We start from the raw sequence: 16,839 nt of genomic DNA, 5'->3' as shown, positions 1-16,839 counted from the left end.
CTTCTTGAAGCCAAACAGTTTAAGCCGGCGAACGACCTAAACGTAACAATCACATCAGAATATGGGCTAATGAACAACCTCATGCCTACATGGAGCATGCACGTAACAGTCCTAAGGTGAACGTCTGGTGTGCCCTCACACATGATAAAGTTATTGGCCTGTTTTTCTTTGCCGACCCTACAGTGATATCAAACAACTACCTTGAACTGTTGGAATCGTATGCAGTGCCACAAATTCAAGACGTGGGTGAAGATTTCAACTTTCAACAAGATGGTACTCCTCCACACTACGACAAAATTGTTCGTGAGTTTCTGGATAAGACATTTCGACATAGGTGGATAGGAAGGGGTGGATGGAAGACATAGCCACCACGATCGCCGAACCTGACACCTTTATATTTTGTTTATGGGGCTACGTCAAACAGTGTGTGTATCGTGATCGTGTCAACTACATCCATCATTTGAAAGAGAGAATCAGAGAAGCTGTCCAGTTTGTTACACCTGATGTTCTGAGTCGAGTGTGGCAAGATTTGGAATATCGATTACATGTGTGTAGGGCAACAAATGGAAGCCACATCGAACTGCGCTGAACATGTAAGGAAACTCCTTGAGTTACTCTTCAATACAGTGTAATAATCATCCTTTGTTTTTGTGTTGTTTAGATATTATAGGACTCTGAAACTACACCATGACTTTATTTATAAATTATTATCCTTATAACTTATTATTGTATTGAAAAGAAAAACACTAAAATGACAATAAATCGTAATCCTACCCAAAACGCCAAGCCTGTACTGAGGAACAACCAGGAGGACATCATAATCGAGGAAGTATCCTGGGTTGTAGCTGGCGGAGGATCCTAACACGAAGCCTCCCCCGTGGATGAACACCATCACCGGAAGGGTAGACGCTTCATTCAACTGCAAGGAATAAAATAAAATTAGCTCTGTAAGAATATTTATAATGGATTAACATTGAACTAGAAATGCGTTGAGTTATTGTATTAAGTCCACTATATGCACAAACAGACTAATTGGGACTAGAGTTCAAAGTAAGATCCAATCCAGTATGCACCTTTGACTGGTTGCAACTACATTGCGTCTTATCTTAGAATGTGCAAATAACACACACACATACAGTTGCCCACAAGATGGGCAGCAATAAACATCGTTCATCAACTTGTACGAGTAGTTGACTTGTCACTATGCAATTGTTACATTTTGACAAAATCATTAATCTATTTTTTTTTTACAAGAAACAAAAGTTTCAGTCACTTTCAATATCATTTGTAATTTCACACACAAACATACACATGTAAAAAAATGTTGAACATCTTAATACATAAAAGAGTGAACTGCCGTCAATACTGACAGTTCCATTTTAATATCAAAAGTGAATTACAATGTTTTTATCGACAGTAGTTGTTTACTGAGCTAACGGCGATTCGCTTTTTACTGCTTAGAATTAATTTATTATTTTTATAACAAATTTTTAATATGTAGAATTTAATCAAACCTTTTACATGCATAATTTATGAGTTATACTTTATGAAAATTACGTAAACGTCATTGTTATGGTTGTTATAGTAGTTGGGAATAATTCCGTAAAAGCTGAATTTTGGTCAGTTGTTAGAGCACTACTATAATGGAACCACAAGGAAAGTAACCTGCGCAGAACCTCATCGCGCTGGCGGGTGGGGGAAAGGACAAGGGGAAGGAGCCTTGAGCGCGGCCAACGACAGTGTTGCCAGACCTATTGATTACACTGTACAACAAATTTGAGGTCATGTTCTGTCCTTTAGTTAAAAACAGGTGATATTGACTAAATTGGAGGTGCTAAATCGATATGTAAAATCCGTTTTCTCCTAACACGTACCATTTTTATTGTACAGTCACATGACATTTTGTTACACAGACATTAGACAGGTAAATCAATGTATACAAACAAAAGAATAAAAAATGTCTACGAAAATGTCCTTTGGTTGAAAACATGTGAGTTTAAATAAGTTAAAGGTACTAAATCGATATGCGAAGTCAGTTTTCTTACAAGACATACCATTTGTATTGTACAGTCACATGACATTTTGTTGCACAGACATTAGACAAAGCAAAGACAGTACAAACTTCTACGGAAATGATAATTGTGATCTTCTTCTCTTGTATCTATCTGAAGAAGTCTCTCTGATGATAGACCAGCAATATTCAGCAAGCATACTGCTGTTCCATCGTCCACTGAACCGCTTTTCAAGTATTGCAATGTCCTGGTGGAACCGTTCCCCATGTTCATCACTAACAGCCCCTACATTTTGTGGAAAGATGTCTAAATGAGAATCCAAAAAATGAAATTTCAGGGACATGTGTCATCCTATGATTTGGAAGCAGTGCACCATATCACTAACAATAGTCTCATAATTTGTTTCTTTAGTATTACCGAGGAAATTAGAACAGACTAACTTGAATGCTTGCCATGCTGCCTTTTCTATGTCCGACAGTGTACATTCAAACTCACTATCCTGCATGACAGTTCTTATTTGTGCACCAATGAACACACCTTTGTTTATATTAGAGTCACTTAGGCTTGGGAATTTTGTCTTCAGGTGCTTGAAAGCTGGCCCATCTCTATTTAATACTTTGACGAAGATTTTCATGAAACCTAGTTTGATGTGTAATGGGGGAAGAAAAACATCTTTAGGGTCCACGAGTTGTTGATGTGAAATGTTCTTGATTCCTGGTACGTATTCCTGTTGTGGTGGCCACATTTTCCGCACGTAATGGTTAACTCGGTCCCGGCTGTCCCATTCACACAGAAAGCAACAAAATTTGGTGTACCCTTGTTTCGTGCCAGTAAGGATTCCAATTACTTTCAGGTCTCCACAGATTCGCCACTTGAATGTATTATATTCAATGTACTGCAATATGTCACACATTAACTCATATGTTTCCTTTTTGTGAACAGCATACGCCACTGGCACGGATGGATAAGCATTACCAATATGGAGCATTTGATTTGATTTGATTTAGTTTATTTTACTTCGCCTTTTGTGCCTCTTGGCTAATTTGCGAAGATGGGGATGAGTGATGAAATTGATGAATGGACATTCACAAACAACCAAGCCCGACCGGGATTCGAACCCGGGACCCTTGGCGTCGCAGCGCGATGTGCTAACCACTCGGCCACAGGGTCGGGCACCAATATGGAGCAGTACTGCCTTCAGACTTATCATACACGAATCAATGAACAATCGCCATTCTGCTGGAATGTATTCATGGCCCAACTCCTGAAATAAAGCATTAATATTGTTACAAAACGCAATTCCTCCAGTCTCCGAAAAGCAAGATGAAAAGTTACTCTGTCGCGTACAAAACGTGCTGATTTTGACTTTTTTAGATTCCATTCTTGAAGTCGAGAGCCCAAGATTTCTGCTTTTGTTTTCGATAGGTTTAAGTCCCGTACCAGATTGTTTAACTCTTCTTGAATGATGAGATGTGGTGCACTTGAGAGAGTTGGTGGCGTGAAGTCGACGTCCTCGTTGCCTGAACTTCCTTCTTCAATTGATGTATCAAATGTACAATTTTTGGGAGCTTTCGGCACAGGTAGCTCTTCACTATGAGGCACTGGGTGCCTTGCTGATTCCAAATTAGGATATCGGATGTGATGTTTTGATTTTGAAGAGAAACCCATTACATCTGTCAAACAAAAGTAACAGTCACTTACGTGGTCTTTGGGCTCCCTCCAAACCATTGGTACGGCAAATTTTAGTCCACTTCGCTTTCCTTGCATCCAATTTCGCAAGTTCCTGGAACAAGAATTGAAGCCGATATGTGGTGCCCATTGCTTATCTTGATCGCCTACTCGGCATCCAAAATAAAGTTCATATGCTTTTTTGACAACAGGGGTAAGGCTACGTCTTTGACTTTTCAACGTCAGTTCACTACATATATAACAAAATGAATCAGGGTTCTTACACTGACGGGACATCGTGATCTACTGAATGAAGTCTCCTTTTCATACACACCTCACTAACAGAAACCCGCCACAAACGTTAAAACTTAACACAAACACCTGCAATTGCAAAGCACAACCTTCACGTTGGATAGGACAAAACAGATGGCAGTGCTTGTTCGTCAGTGGTGCCAGCACAGTGATTGTTATGTAACAAATTTATCACTAGATGATCCAGCAAAACGTTTCTTTTTGTAACAATGCGAACTGATAGCGATATCATTTTTATCAAGCGCTGGAAAAAAACAGTTAAAAACAGTTAAAGGAATTTATAATTGTTTAAACGTAATTAATAGACATACTGTATAAAAATGGCGTTTTTAAAAAAACTGTACGTGATACGAAGAAATTAATTGCAGATTCGTGTTTTGCATGCAAAAATACATTAGAAAAACATATTTTTAAGCTAAGGACAAATTTCGTGTTGTACAGTGTTATCGGGAGAATTCCATAATAAACTATTGCTATGGCACGTCCAACGGCCTGCTCAAAAACACGTTTCCTGCTCATCTTACTTGAACATGGAGGGGAGAGATAGAGTGGAACTCCACCAAGCCATGAAAAGTGCTGTTTGAACTATGAAATTATGCCAAATGATAATTACTTAATTATGCTAGGACATTATTTTTATTTTATTACTATTTTTAGAAAATCTATTTCTATTATAGTTATTTTACGTCACTTTTGTGTCTCTACGGGTAAGTACGACAATATGGATGAATGAAAAACTGATGAAATGGATGAAGTGACACAAACACAGTGAAACGTCCTTGCCTTACTAGGTAGAAACACTGACTTCGTAGCGAGGGCAAATTATTATATACAGGTATGTGTGTGTATATATATATATTTAATACAGCATAACTGACAAATAAAGCATGTGAGTGTTATAACAAGAAATTTGCTAGAGAAACTTTCATCGGCTTGAAAATACTTTATTTTATATCCATAATATACTATTCTTAAATACTTAATTTTCTACAAAATTATATAGCGGCATGGCCTTCCAGAAGGAAGTGCAAGGATGCCACCCCCTCCCTTCTGGAAAATGAATGTTGACATAAAAGTACCTATTATTTCAGTTGTATGAGTTGATTTCAGTCACAGTAATTTACATCCATTATTATCATAGGGATGTCAGAACGTGATAATTTCAAACTCAAGTGGCGTTTTCTGAGAGGGCAACATTATTACAGGATAATATGCTTCGTTTATCCGCCTGATAAAAATACATTGTTTCTCCCCTCGCTGGAAAAAAATCTGTGGACGTCCCCTTGCCCTCCATTGCGCACACCTATGCCGCCCCCACCCGCCCCCGAGAACGTCGTTAATCCGCTACTATTAGATCATCGGATTTAGTAACAGATCTTCTGGTTTCCCAAGGAACAATCTCCCGATTTTTTCAAGTCTGACCTAGCAACACTGCCCCGAACACCGATAACGGCAGGGAAGATGCGTGAACGCTTTTGACGGAAGTTTTTTCCTTGTGGTTGAGCTATAGTAGTGCAAAGTCCCAAAGTCCCCGCCCCTCCTCGCGGTGCTTCCCCCTCCCCGCCCCCGAACATCAATTTCGCAGACTCTCAGTTATTGACCTATATCTCCGTAACCAATCATCGTAGGTAGGTATTCTTTTTTAGTCTTAATCTTTCTTAGATGGGCTACGAAAAAAAATCTGTTTAATTATTCGATAATTTTGATGCTTTTGCATAACTTAAATAATAACCTTCAAAAAAGTGAATTTTTTTATTACTTCCTAACGTTTATGCCTTGTAACTTTTGACCAAATTAAATGAAAAAAAATTGTTTCGAATAAAAGGTGTAGTCTAATTCATAACCTTTAAAACGATATCAGTTTTAATATATTTTAATGAATGATGCGCCATAAAATAAGTCTGCAAATGGAGGACAGCACCAAAATAGCGCATCTTTATCACAGTCCGGCGGTTAAGTTCGGAATCATTGACATTTCGATAAAAGCATGAGACTTGGTAGAATCAATTGTTATACCACTTCAGACATGTTCAATCGAGTAGCCAATCGCCATCTGCGTGCTGATCGCCGCTATCTTGAAAAAAGTCCGCCATATTGAATATTTTTGATTGGATAATATCTCTGCAACGGTGGCACCTGCCAACTTCAGGATTTTTCAGAAATGAAAATAGTGTTCTTGTAGAAAAACTCACTATAATACTTTATGTGAATAACTCCGAGTTAAAATTATTAATAATTCTCGAAGCGTACAATGGTATTGTATATTTGGTAACGTTACGAAATGTTTGTTAGAAAACTTTAGATGAACTGAACCCTAAAAGTACAATTTTTTGTATTTTTAAATTTACCTTAAATAGCATTTTTAAGAGAAATACAAGATATATTTCAGAAAATATGAATGAAAGAAAAACAAATTTCCATTGTAACTGATGATACGAAAATAGTAAAAATTGCTTAGAAAACATTTTGCTATGAATTTTTCATAAGTTCGTTTCCCCTTCTTTGATGAGATCTCAAAATCGTATCCTTCATTCGCAAGATTTTCCATTCAACACTCGGAACGTCTAGTTCACTGTTAATTTGGCGCGTATTTTATCATTTCTCTCTAGTTATCACCAGCAAATACTTACATACATTGTCAGCCATTGACGTATCCAAGGACCTCAGTCGCTCTGTACTCCTCCATCAGAAATCAGCAGAGTTGCGTTGACAACAAAGTCACTTACAAAGATACCAACCCTATGGCTATAAGTGCTGGAGGTTCATTTATTATTCTAACATCCTTATGTTGATAAAATTGGATAACAATATCCAATTCTAACCATGTGAAAACGAGTGAAAACGATTTGGATATTTTCCAATAACTACACATTTCCGAATGGCCTTAAGCTTATAACACACTCCTCTTCATAAACTTTTATCCTCTCACTTAATATCAATGAAAAAAAGTTAAAATTAACAAAACAAAACAAACCAAAAAAGAGAGTAATTTTGCTTGCAGTATTGTATGTCAAACGTGGTCCATTGCATTACAAAATGAACATAAATGAAGAGTATTTGAACATCAAATCCTTAGAAAAATATTTGTACCTAAAAGGGATGAAGAGACTGTTGAGTGGAGATGGTTACATAATTTTGAATTGTATAATTTGTATTCGTGTCCAGATACGTATTATTAGAATAATTAAATCAAGAAGACTTAGGTTGGCAGTTCACGTGGCACGAATTCGAGAGGAAACAAGAGTTTGCAGGATTTTTGTTGGGAAACCTGATGGTAAGATACCTGTAGGAAGACCAAGACGAAGATGAAGGGATAACGTTGAGATGGACCTAAAGAAAATCAGTTAGGATGGAAAAGATTGAATTGGTTTTGCCCAGGATAGGGACAGATGGAAGGCTTGTGTTGCTGCAGACATAAACCTTTGGGTTTAGAAATGCTAGAAAGTAAGTGAGGTACTTAAGCTGAGTACCTCTCAGTCTTCAAGATCTGATGAATTAAGAACTTGCAAGTAAAGAAACCACCTGTTGCTGACATGTTATGACCTAGATGAGTTGATAGCAATGAGTGGATACCCAAACTTCAATACATTCACGTGATGTAACAGCACTGCTTTTTATAATGACTAAATAAGTCGTAATGATGTGACATGGGTTTGACATCACTCAAGAAAACATTACAGTCCCAACTTTTGCATATTGATATTGAATATACGTACCGTACATATACATGTATTCAAAATATAGAACTGGGTTCAGTGGTTTCCAGCTAGCCACAACTATATGCAGACGATAGGAGAGTCATCATGTTGGGAGGCTCCACCTTGAAATGACTGCCTTAAAATGCATGGTGGTGCTCTTACTGGAGGAGCCTATATATAGACTCTGGACCAAACCAAAATTCCTTTTTATTTGGTACAAGGGATTCATTTAGTAAAACTTGACATGTGAGGAAAACAGCACATGCTCATCAGACTACAACGTATGTACTCTACAAACTGCATAAGGATGCATACCTTGTCAATTCTAACACAGAACCTGACTCAAGATATCTCAATTAGGAAGACTAGTGCATGCAAGAAACTAAGAAAGCTCAAAACTTTCAGTGTAACAACTTAAATTGAGAGAGAACTTTACATTGTTCACCTGGGAAAGAGCCTTCGTTAAATAAATGTATTTTATACATCAAAACTTTGTGCAATCTGCGGTAGGTTTTTCACGCTCAAGACCATTACAACCAATCACAGAATATTATACTCTGTCCCGGTAATCTATGGAGCAAGCGAACAAAAGTAAGTCTCTGACCAAGAGGGGCTCGAACAATGAAATTTTGCGAGGAAACTGGATTGCGTGGATGGGTAAAAGAGACTGCATTTACCAGCTGTTTGCATCAGCGTGGACTGTTTTGCTAATTTCTCCCCTTCTTTTCCGTTATGCGTAGGATTGCTTCAGAGATTCCCAGGATAGAGTATAGGTTTTTGGTGTTGAAAGGGAAATATTGCCTCTAAGATTTGAATTTAAAACCTGATCAAAAAGAGAACCGACGTAATGAGAAATTCATTACAAAATATTTTGTAAAATAAATGTCAGTATTTTCGTACAATCAATTAAAATGAATGCTTTTTTTTGTTTCAAATAATGAAACAATTTAATAGAATTTCAATTATTTCTACTTTCAGAAATCAAATTGGGTTGTACGTAAATTGAATTTCTTTTAAAAATGTTATACAAGGTAAATTTATAAATACAAAAAATAATATTTTAAGGGTTCAGTTCATCTAACGTCTTCTAACAAACATTTCACAACGTTACCAAATATACAATACCATTGTATGCTTCGAGAATTATTAAGAATTTTAACTCGGAGTTTTTCACATAAAGTATTATAGTGAGTTTTCCTACAAGACCACTAATTTCATTTTTGAAAAATAGATTTATTCATATATTATGAAAGTTTACACTATTTGGAGCATTTCTGAAAAATCCTGAAGTTGACAGGTGCCACCGTTCCAGAGATATTATCCAATCAAAAAAATTCAATATGGCGGCGATCAGCATGCAAATGGCGATTGGCTACTGGACTGGACATGTCTAGTCTAGACATGGTATAACAATTGAGTCTACCAAGTCTCATGCTTCTAACGAAAAGTCAATGATTCCGAACTTAACCGCCGGACTGTGATAAAGACACACTTTTTTGGTGCTGTCTTCCAATTGGAGACAAATTTTATGGCGCATCATTCATTAAAATGCATTAAAACTGATATAATTTTAAAGTTTATAAATTAGACTACACCTTTTATTCGAAACAATTTTTTGTCATTTAATTTGGTCAAAAGTTACAAGGCAAAAACTTCAGAAAGTACTAGAAAAAGTTCACTTTTTTTAAGATTATTTTTTTAAAAAATTACGCAAAAGCACCGACATTATCGAAAAAATAAGCAGAATATTTTTTGTAGCCAATCTAATGAGGATTAAGACTAAAAGAAATACCTGCCTACGATGATTTGTTACGGAGATATAGGTCAGAGTCTGCAAAATCGATGCTCGGGGAGCGCTGGGGGAGGGAAGCACGGCGAGGAGGGAGGGGACTTTTGGGATCTTGCACCACTAGTAGTGCTCTAACAACTGACCAAAATTCAGCTTTTACGGAATTATTCCCGACATGAAACTTTTATTGACTGGGTTATAGTGAGCGTAGAGGTCACCTATGACAGATTAAGTTTTTTTATTTTTATATTAATTTTTGCATTATTTAGTGAATAAATCTCCGCTGTTTCTAGTGGGTTTTCATACCTATAAGTTTTTTGTTGTACGTCGTATTGAAAGACGTTTCCTGGCAGGTGGTTTTACCAATTCCTTCCTCCTGCGCCAAGGTGGTTATTGTACTTTATTTTGCAAATTCGCAAATTCTGCTTTTTTCTTGTAAAAATTAGAACAACCGAAACACTTTTATGTGCGTGCGATTCCCCATGCCTGGTCAGTCATGCCTTACGGGCATCCTTGTTATACTCGTGACCGACGGTGCCCTAGGGAAACCAAAGTCAAGACACATGTTTCGGTCATAATGATTAACATGGTGTAATTGGTGTGCGCTAGTTTCGGCCATTATGGCCGACGTGGCAGGGACAGTGCTAAAATACAAACAATGTATAAGTGATTTTATAGCGTATCAGATTTGTTGAGCACAGATGGAATTCCCCAACAGTTCTTCAGGGAAGCTTTGAGAACGTGCGCTTCAATGATGTATTACGATGTTTGAAAACAAAAAATAAACACTGCGAAATAAAATTGTAATAAAGAAGAAGGGATATAATAAAGATAACATTTGAGGTACAAAAAATATATTATAAAAAATTAAAATGCGGTGAAATATGCCTGACAAGCAAGGATGAGCCACAGATGGCATGACTCAAGCGAGGGCAACCGATCCCTGCTCAATGACGGGCAATTCCCTTGAAAATACATAATATTCTATTGGTACTCTTTCACAAATGTTAACTCTCTGTAACGTTGCAACAGGAGTTGGTCCACAATTGAAAACACTGAAATCAATGTGAAACACAAGATGGGCTTCTCGAGTTGAGGCAATAAGTATTGTAATGAAAATTATAGTAGTAGCTATTTTGAAAGCTTTTTACAAATAATAGAAACTACGCGTGTCGTAAAGGTCAAAGCGAGAGCACGTGGTCATCTTTACCAGATGAGAACATTTGATTTCATATTTGCACTTCTGCTGGTACATCCAACGCTACAGTTAGTGGATAAAATCAGCAAACTACTTCAGACTCCAGAATTTAACTTGCTATAGCTCTTCTCTGGTCTTAAGGAGGTCGGCCAGTATGCTGGCAAGGGAAGTGGGTAGCGTGGAATACGACGCAGACCAACCAGACAACAGCGGTGGCGCCGAGAGTTACCAAGTCACTGGGGAAGGAGCTACGTGCACCTCGTTATACAGGCTGCTGCGTTTCTTATCGTACTGGATTGGTCGCTTCCCCGCTCCCCACTTCCCTTGTCAGCATGTAGACCGACCGCCGTAAGACCAGACAAGAGCTGTAGCTGCAGTGAGCGGAGTTAAGACTTTACCAATCACTTACCTAGATGAGAAAGGATGATGAACATTTCAAACATATTTTCAATGAAGCTATATTTGCTCACGTGTGACAGACTATTACGCATGAAGTTGTGTAAAGTAAATGCGGAAATCACAAAAACCAGCAATGTCCTATAAAGGAGTTTCAATACTAAAATGTATTTCAGAAATCAATTTTCAGATTTCGATTACATCTAAACGGTGAAACTCCATCATTTAAAATTATATACAACACATATATTAACAATCAAGCGACCAAGTACATTATATTTCATGACGTTACGTGCATTAGAATAGGCGAGAGAACTGAAGCCACATATATGTTTAATGAGATGGATTCAGCTGATATTACTTGTAGAGATATAGATTTCCACTGTCCCAAAATATCCGTTTAGTAATAATATTAATACATCCATGTCGCAACAGGCTTTGAGGGTCAGGGCCTACCGACTGCCGTCGAAGAGACTCGAACCTGCATGAGGCTTATAGTGACCAGGCGTCCTGATTTTCGCAGGACAATATCTTATTTGAAGGTCATGTTCTGCGGTCTGCGATGCTACTCCAAAAATAAAATTGAAATTAATAGTATAACTAGTTTCCATAGAAATACTTGTACATGTAAAACAAAATTACGCTCGCTTCGCACGCGACCTTGCTCTTATAACTGTAAAGCTTATATTTATGGCTTAGCAGCAGATATTGCATGCAGTCTGTTCATGATATGATATGCGAGGTGCCGAGTGGCAACTAAAAGTATATGCAGGGGCGCTTTGAAAATTGAAAATAGCCGAATTCTGGGGATTGGCATGTTGGATGCATTGATGAGATGATTACTGCAGTTGCGGCAAGAGACAAATATATTCTCAGTATTGATTAATAGTTTAATATTACTCCACAGTGTATGGATGTTTTATGATAAGAAAGTGGAGAAACAGAAAAAAACTTTAAGAACGAGAGAGATAGGAAGGTTAATCTGTAAAATTAAAAATATAGCAAAAGGAGGAACGTAAATATGTAAATGAAAAAGGAAATCAAAGAAGGAAAGACCTCCGTAGCTGACACCTCGCCCCTTCCCCGTATGCATCCATGGATGTCCTGCTTTTCGGTTTAGAATTGTTGTCACCCTACCGCGGCCCGTAGCCGGAACCCAAAGTATGACGCTTTAGTCCGCACGGCCACAGTGCTGAAGACTTTCATTATTTAAATAATATAAATATTGTCACAAGAAAAATAAGATATGGTAAAGTGATAACGAATACTAAAATGTAATAGTTCTTATGAAAAAAAGAAACATAACTTACAACAATTAGATTAATATTGTCCAAATAGGCAATTGAAACTCCTCTTCACACACCACCAAATAAACTAATCTGCTTACGCCTACTTCTTCATCACATTTTTATTTGATACAGAATGCACAAACATATCACTTGGTTCCCATTGCGTCTCCTTCGTCCTGCTGCAACCTCTGCTTTGAAGCTCACTAATCAACTGGAATTCAAATGAATTATTTTGTTGCAGCCTTACTTTATTTAATTCTAACAAATTATTTTTTGAAAGGTTACATTGAAGCTAATTACAGAAAATACAAGCACTGTAGACTTAAAGAGGTAAACTTCAACTTACCGTAGGCGTAAACACATTTACAGACAGGCAGTCTTCTACGTCATCCCTTGAGTTCTCGTACTCGATGAAATTGACGGAGGGTTGTGGACAAGGAGCTCCCTGCTTCGTGGCGTCTAGTTCACCTTCCCATGGCTCCACGCCATCTGGAGGCTGCAAAAGAAACACCAAAAACAAATGTCATGAGGTTTTAGTAGCGGGCGTTTTCGAGTTGATTTCAAATTCATTCATAATTTTTGAAGGGAAACATGTTTTTTCTTCCTTGAATTAGGCACACACAGGAGAACAGCGGCAGCAAAAAATCAGGCGAAGCCAGGCGGGCTCGGTAGCTCAGTGCTATAGTCGACCTCCGTGCCGGAGTGGTTAGCACAGCGCCCTACAACACCAGGTGTCCCAGGTTTGAATCCCGGCTCGGATATGTATGTTTGTGTTCGTCTGTCCTATTTGAAATGAGAATTGAAATAAATTGACATGTATGAACTTGATAGTAGGGGAGGCTGCCGCGTAGGGGTCTTCCTTTTAAAAAATATGGTAGAGCAATGGAACGGTATGCCAGAGAGCTGGGTTCGAATCCTGGTCGAGCCTGCATTTTTTGTTCAAAAATGTACCTATTTTTTCTTGTTTATTATTTTTATTCCTCGTACAAAATAACATTTATCGTAATCATTCTTCTATTGGGCAAGTAATTTAACAAATATTGGGCTTTTCCGACCTTAGGTTCCCTACATCCAAGTGTTCAGTGTTGCTCCCCCCATTTCCTACTTCGTCTTTGAACGCTTTTATTGAGTCACTCTGTCTCTGTAGACAGAGACTGCTTCAAAGCAACAGCTTAGGAGGCTTACCTTAGCAAAATTCAAATGAAAGACGATACTTGCGATTTTGTAAGAAGACAGAATACTTAGAAACTGAAGAAGAAAACGAATTTCTGACTGGAGTAGAAGACTGTTCATTTTAAAATATCTCCATCGTGATTCGAGTGTCCATATTTTGTGTTTTGGTTGCTCATTGTTAACTAAAAGGACGCAATTACGTATATAAGTTCAACGTAATGTCATTCATGAACAAAATAAACAACAATTACACACGAGTATAAAATTGGCAGCTCGACGGTGAGGCGTACGAGAGTTGTCGTTGACCTTGGTGTCCACTTCACATCTGACCTGTCGTTCAACACCCATTATCAAGCCTTGGTGAAAAGGTGTATAAAGTTAGTTGGTTTCATTAGAAGAAATTTTCTGTTTAATTTTTCTATGCCTACGGTTGTAAAAATATACGTCGCACTCGTTCGTCCAGTATTGGAATACTGCAGTCCCATATACAGGGTGTCCCACGAACGGCGCAACTGGGAATTAAGAGTGGCGTTACTTTGTAACCGAAACCTGTACATACATAAGTCATACACCAAATGTTAGCCCTGTCCAAGTAGATATTTTTAAACATAGAAACAACAAACGGGGTGCAGTGTTGTTCATGCAGTGTTGCCAAATGTAAGTGAAAGTGTAAATTTATTTTTCCACAAAGCATGGAAAATTGCATGTCAAACATTCGTACAGAAATTTGGACGTCAATTTCCACCTTGGGTAGGTGGACTATTTTGCCATCTATAGTTCAGAGAAGAAAACCGATCGTTTTCGCGTATAGCCAATCCTGAAATGCCTCGTAAAGGCGTACCGGTTCAAATGGGTGTTTTTAAAAAAATTATGAGGTACAGTGGCAACACTGTTGATGTTTGAAGGCAACAAAAGGTGTGTTTAGTGATGGTCTATGACATGGAAATACTGGAAACAGGAAAAAAAGAAAATGAAAATTATGGTGAAAAATGTGTTACTTACCTACTCCTGGCAACCATGCAATGAGCGTAACAGGCAGTGTAGCTTTACAAAAGATGTTGAAAATGACAACCATTTTCCCTGAGGCACTCATCAACACGTTTTATCATGTTGGAAGCAACTTTATGCAAGGTTGGTTGGTTTATATTGTTAATGGCTGTGCAAATGTTTATTTTTAGATCATCAAGTGTTCTTGGGTTATTAATGTAAACTGTTTGTTTCAAATAACCCCACAGAAAAAAAAATCTAGAGACGCCAGATCCGGGGAGCGACTGGGCTTATAATGTGATAGCCAAAAAACTCTGCCAACATGTCTAAAGTTTCATTAGACGTGTGACATGTTGCGGAGTCTTGTTGAAACCAACAATCACGTTCATCACGTTCCAACAGAGAAATAAACTGTGTGATAAGGTCACGATAAACTATTCCGTCAACTGTTGTGTTGAAAAAGAATGGACCGATTATTTTTCTCCGCGAAATCGCGCACCACACACCGATCTTTTGTGGATGAAGTGATTGTTCATGTAACAAATGGGGATTGTTACTTGACCAGTGTCGAGAATTTTGACTGTTGACATATCCATTTAAGTGGAACTATGCTTCATCCGTGAAAAAAACCTTATCCAAAATATTAACACCATTGTCTCTAATAAAATTTCTAAACCACTGGCAGTATCTTACACGTGCACCTTTGTCTGCTTCCTTCAGTTCTTGCACAGCCTGTACCTTATATGCACGTAGGTGCAATTGTTTTAACGCTCGGTGAGTTGTTGTTTTTTTCTACACCTGACTGTGCAGCAAGTTTACGAACAGATTTCCTGGGAGATTGTGATATTCTCTGCTCCACATCCTGCAGCACACCTTGTGTCAAAACTGGTGGTTGTCTGTTGTAGGGTTTGTCATTAACTGATCCTGTTTCACGAAATCTGGAAACAAGTCGATATATCGTCGAATTTTCTGGAACACTGTTATTCGGATATTTCTCGCGAAACACAGTTTTTACACTAGCGTACGATTTTGAACAAAAGTAATGTTCCACAATGAACACCCTCTGTTCCAAAGAGTACTTCATTTCACAGAACAATTCTAATCTTCCCCTACCAACAATGCGAAATGCACGGCTCAAACAGTTCTGAGTACACAACTAACTGATTCTTTTGTTCTCGTTCGGTGGGCGCTCTTATCGCATTGCATGGTTGCCAGGAGTAGGTAAGTAATACTTTTTTCACCATAATTTTCATTTTCTTTTTTTCCTGTTTCCAGTATTTCCATGTCATAGACCATCACTAAACACACCTTTTGTTGCCTTCAAACATCAACAGTGTTGCCACTGTACCTCATATTTTTTTTAAAACACCCATTTGGACCGGTACGCCTTTACGAGGCATTTCAGGATTGGCTATACGCGAAAACGATCGGTTTTCTTCTCTGAACTATAGATGGCGAAATAGTCCACCTACCCAAGGTGGAAATTGACGTCCAAATTTCTGTACGAATGTTTGACATGCAATTTTCCATGCTTTGTGGAAAAATAAATTTACACTTTCACTTACATTTGGCAACACTGCATGAACAACACTGCACCCCGTTTGTTGTTTCTATGTTTAAAAATATCTACTTGGACAGGGCTAACATTTGGTGTATGACTTATATATGTACAGGTTTCGGTTACAAAGTAACGCTACTCTTAATTCCCAGTTGCGCCGTTTGTGGGACACCCTGTAGAATCCACAGTACAAAACATGGCAAGAGGAAGTGGAGATCGTCCAAAGGCAGTTTGTGAAATGGCTGTGCTTCAAGGTGAACATTGAATATCACAAAAAGAACTATACATCTCTATGCAAGCATTTCGGTCTGGAAACTTTGTTCAACAGAAGAGTCGTCAGTGATGTCATTTTCTTACAGAAAGTGATAAATCATGGCTGTTAGAAAGTATAAACTTTAATGTAGGCCGACACAGTGCAAGAAACCGAAACTTATTCTACACGGAGAGGTCAAAGGACAACACGCATAGGTTTTCACCTGTAGTGCGCATGCAGGACACGGTGAATGAACTATTAAAAACTGTAGACTTCGACATGTTCACAGAATCACGTATTGTGGTGAAAAAAAGATAATCACAACAATAAGTTCATAAATTGATACGCTCATACTTTCATGTATTTTTTTCTCTTCTCTCTGGTTATATATTCACAGTGTATTATGTTCAACATAATTGGGAAATGTACCCTGTGCTGAACAAATAAATAATAATAATAATAATAATAATAACAATAATTGCCCATTCTCCTCCTCCTCCTCCTCT

At 37.9% G+C, this 16,839-nt stretch overlaps 1 protein-coding gene across 1 annotated transcript in view; it reads right to left on the bottom strand.

Annotated features, from left to right (window-relative positions):
* Positions 1-16,839, bottom strand: part of LOC146005233 (pyrethroid hydrolase Ces2e-like) — a 153,209-nt gene that overhangs the window by 120,056 nt on the left and 16,314 nt on the right. The window contains exons 2-3 of the mRNA XM_083144315.1: positions 12,709-12,858; positions 775-919 (exon numbers count right to left, since the gene is read on the bottom strand). Coding sequence (XP_083000441.1) covers positions 775-919; positions 12,709-12,858 — 295 coding nt within the window. The remainder of the gene's footprint in view (positions 1-774; positions 920-12,708; positions 12,859-16,839) is intronic.

Source organism: Lepisma saccharinum, chromosome 23 (assembly GCF_977018435.1).
Source record: "Lepisma saccharinum chromosome 23, izLepSacc3.1, whole genome shotgun sequence".
NCBI classification, from domain to species: domain Eukaryota; kingdom Metazoa; phylum Arthropoda; class Insecta; order Zygentoma; family Lepismatidae; genus Lepisma; species Lepisma saccharinum.
This window is presented reverse-complemented; position numbering and strand designations above follow the sequence as displayed.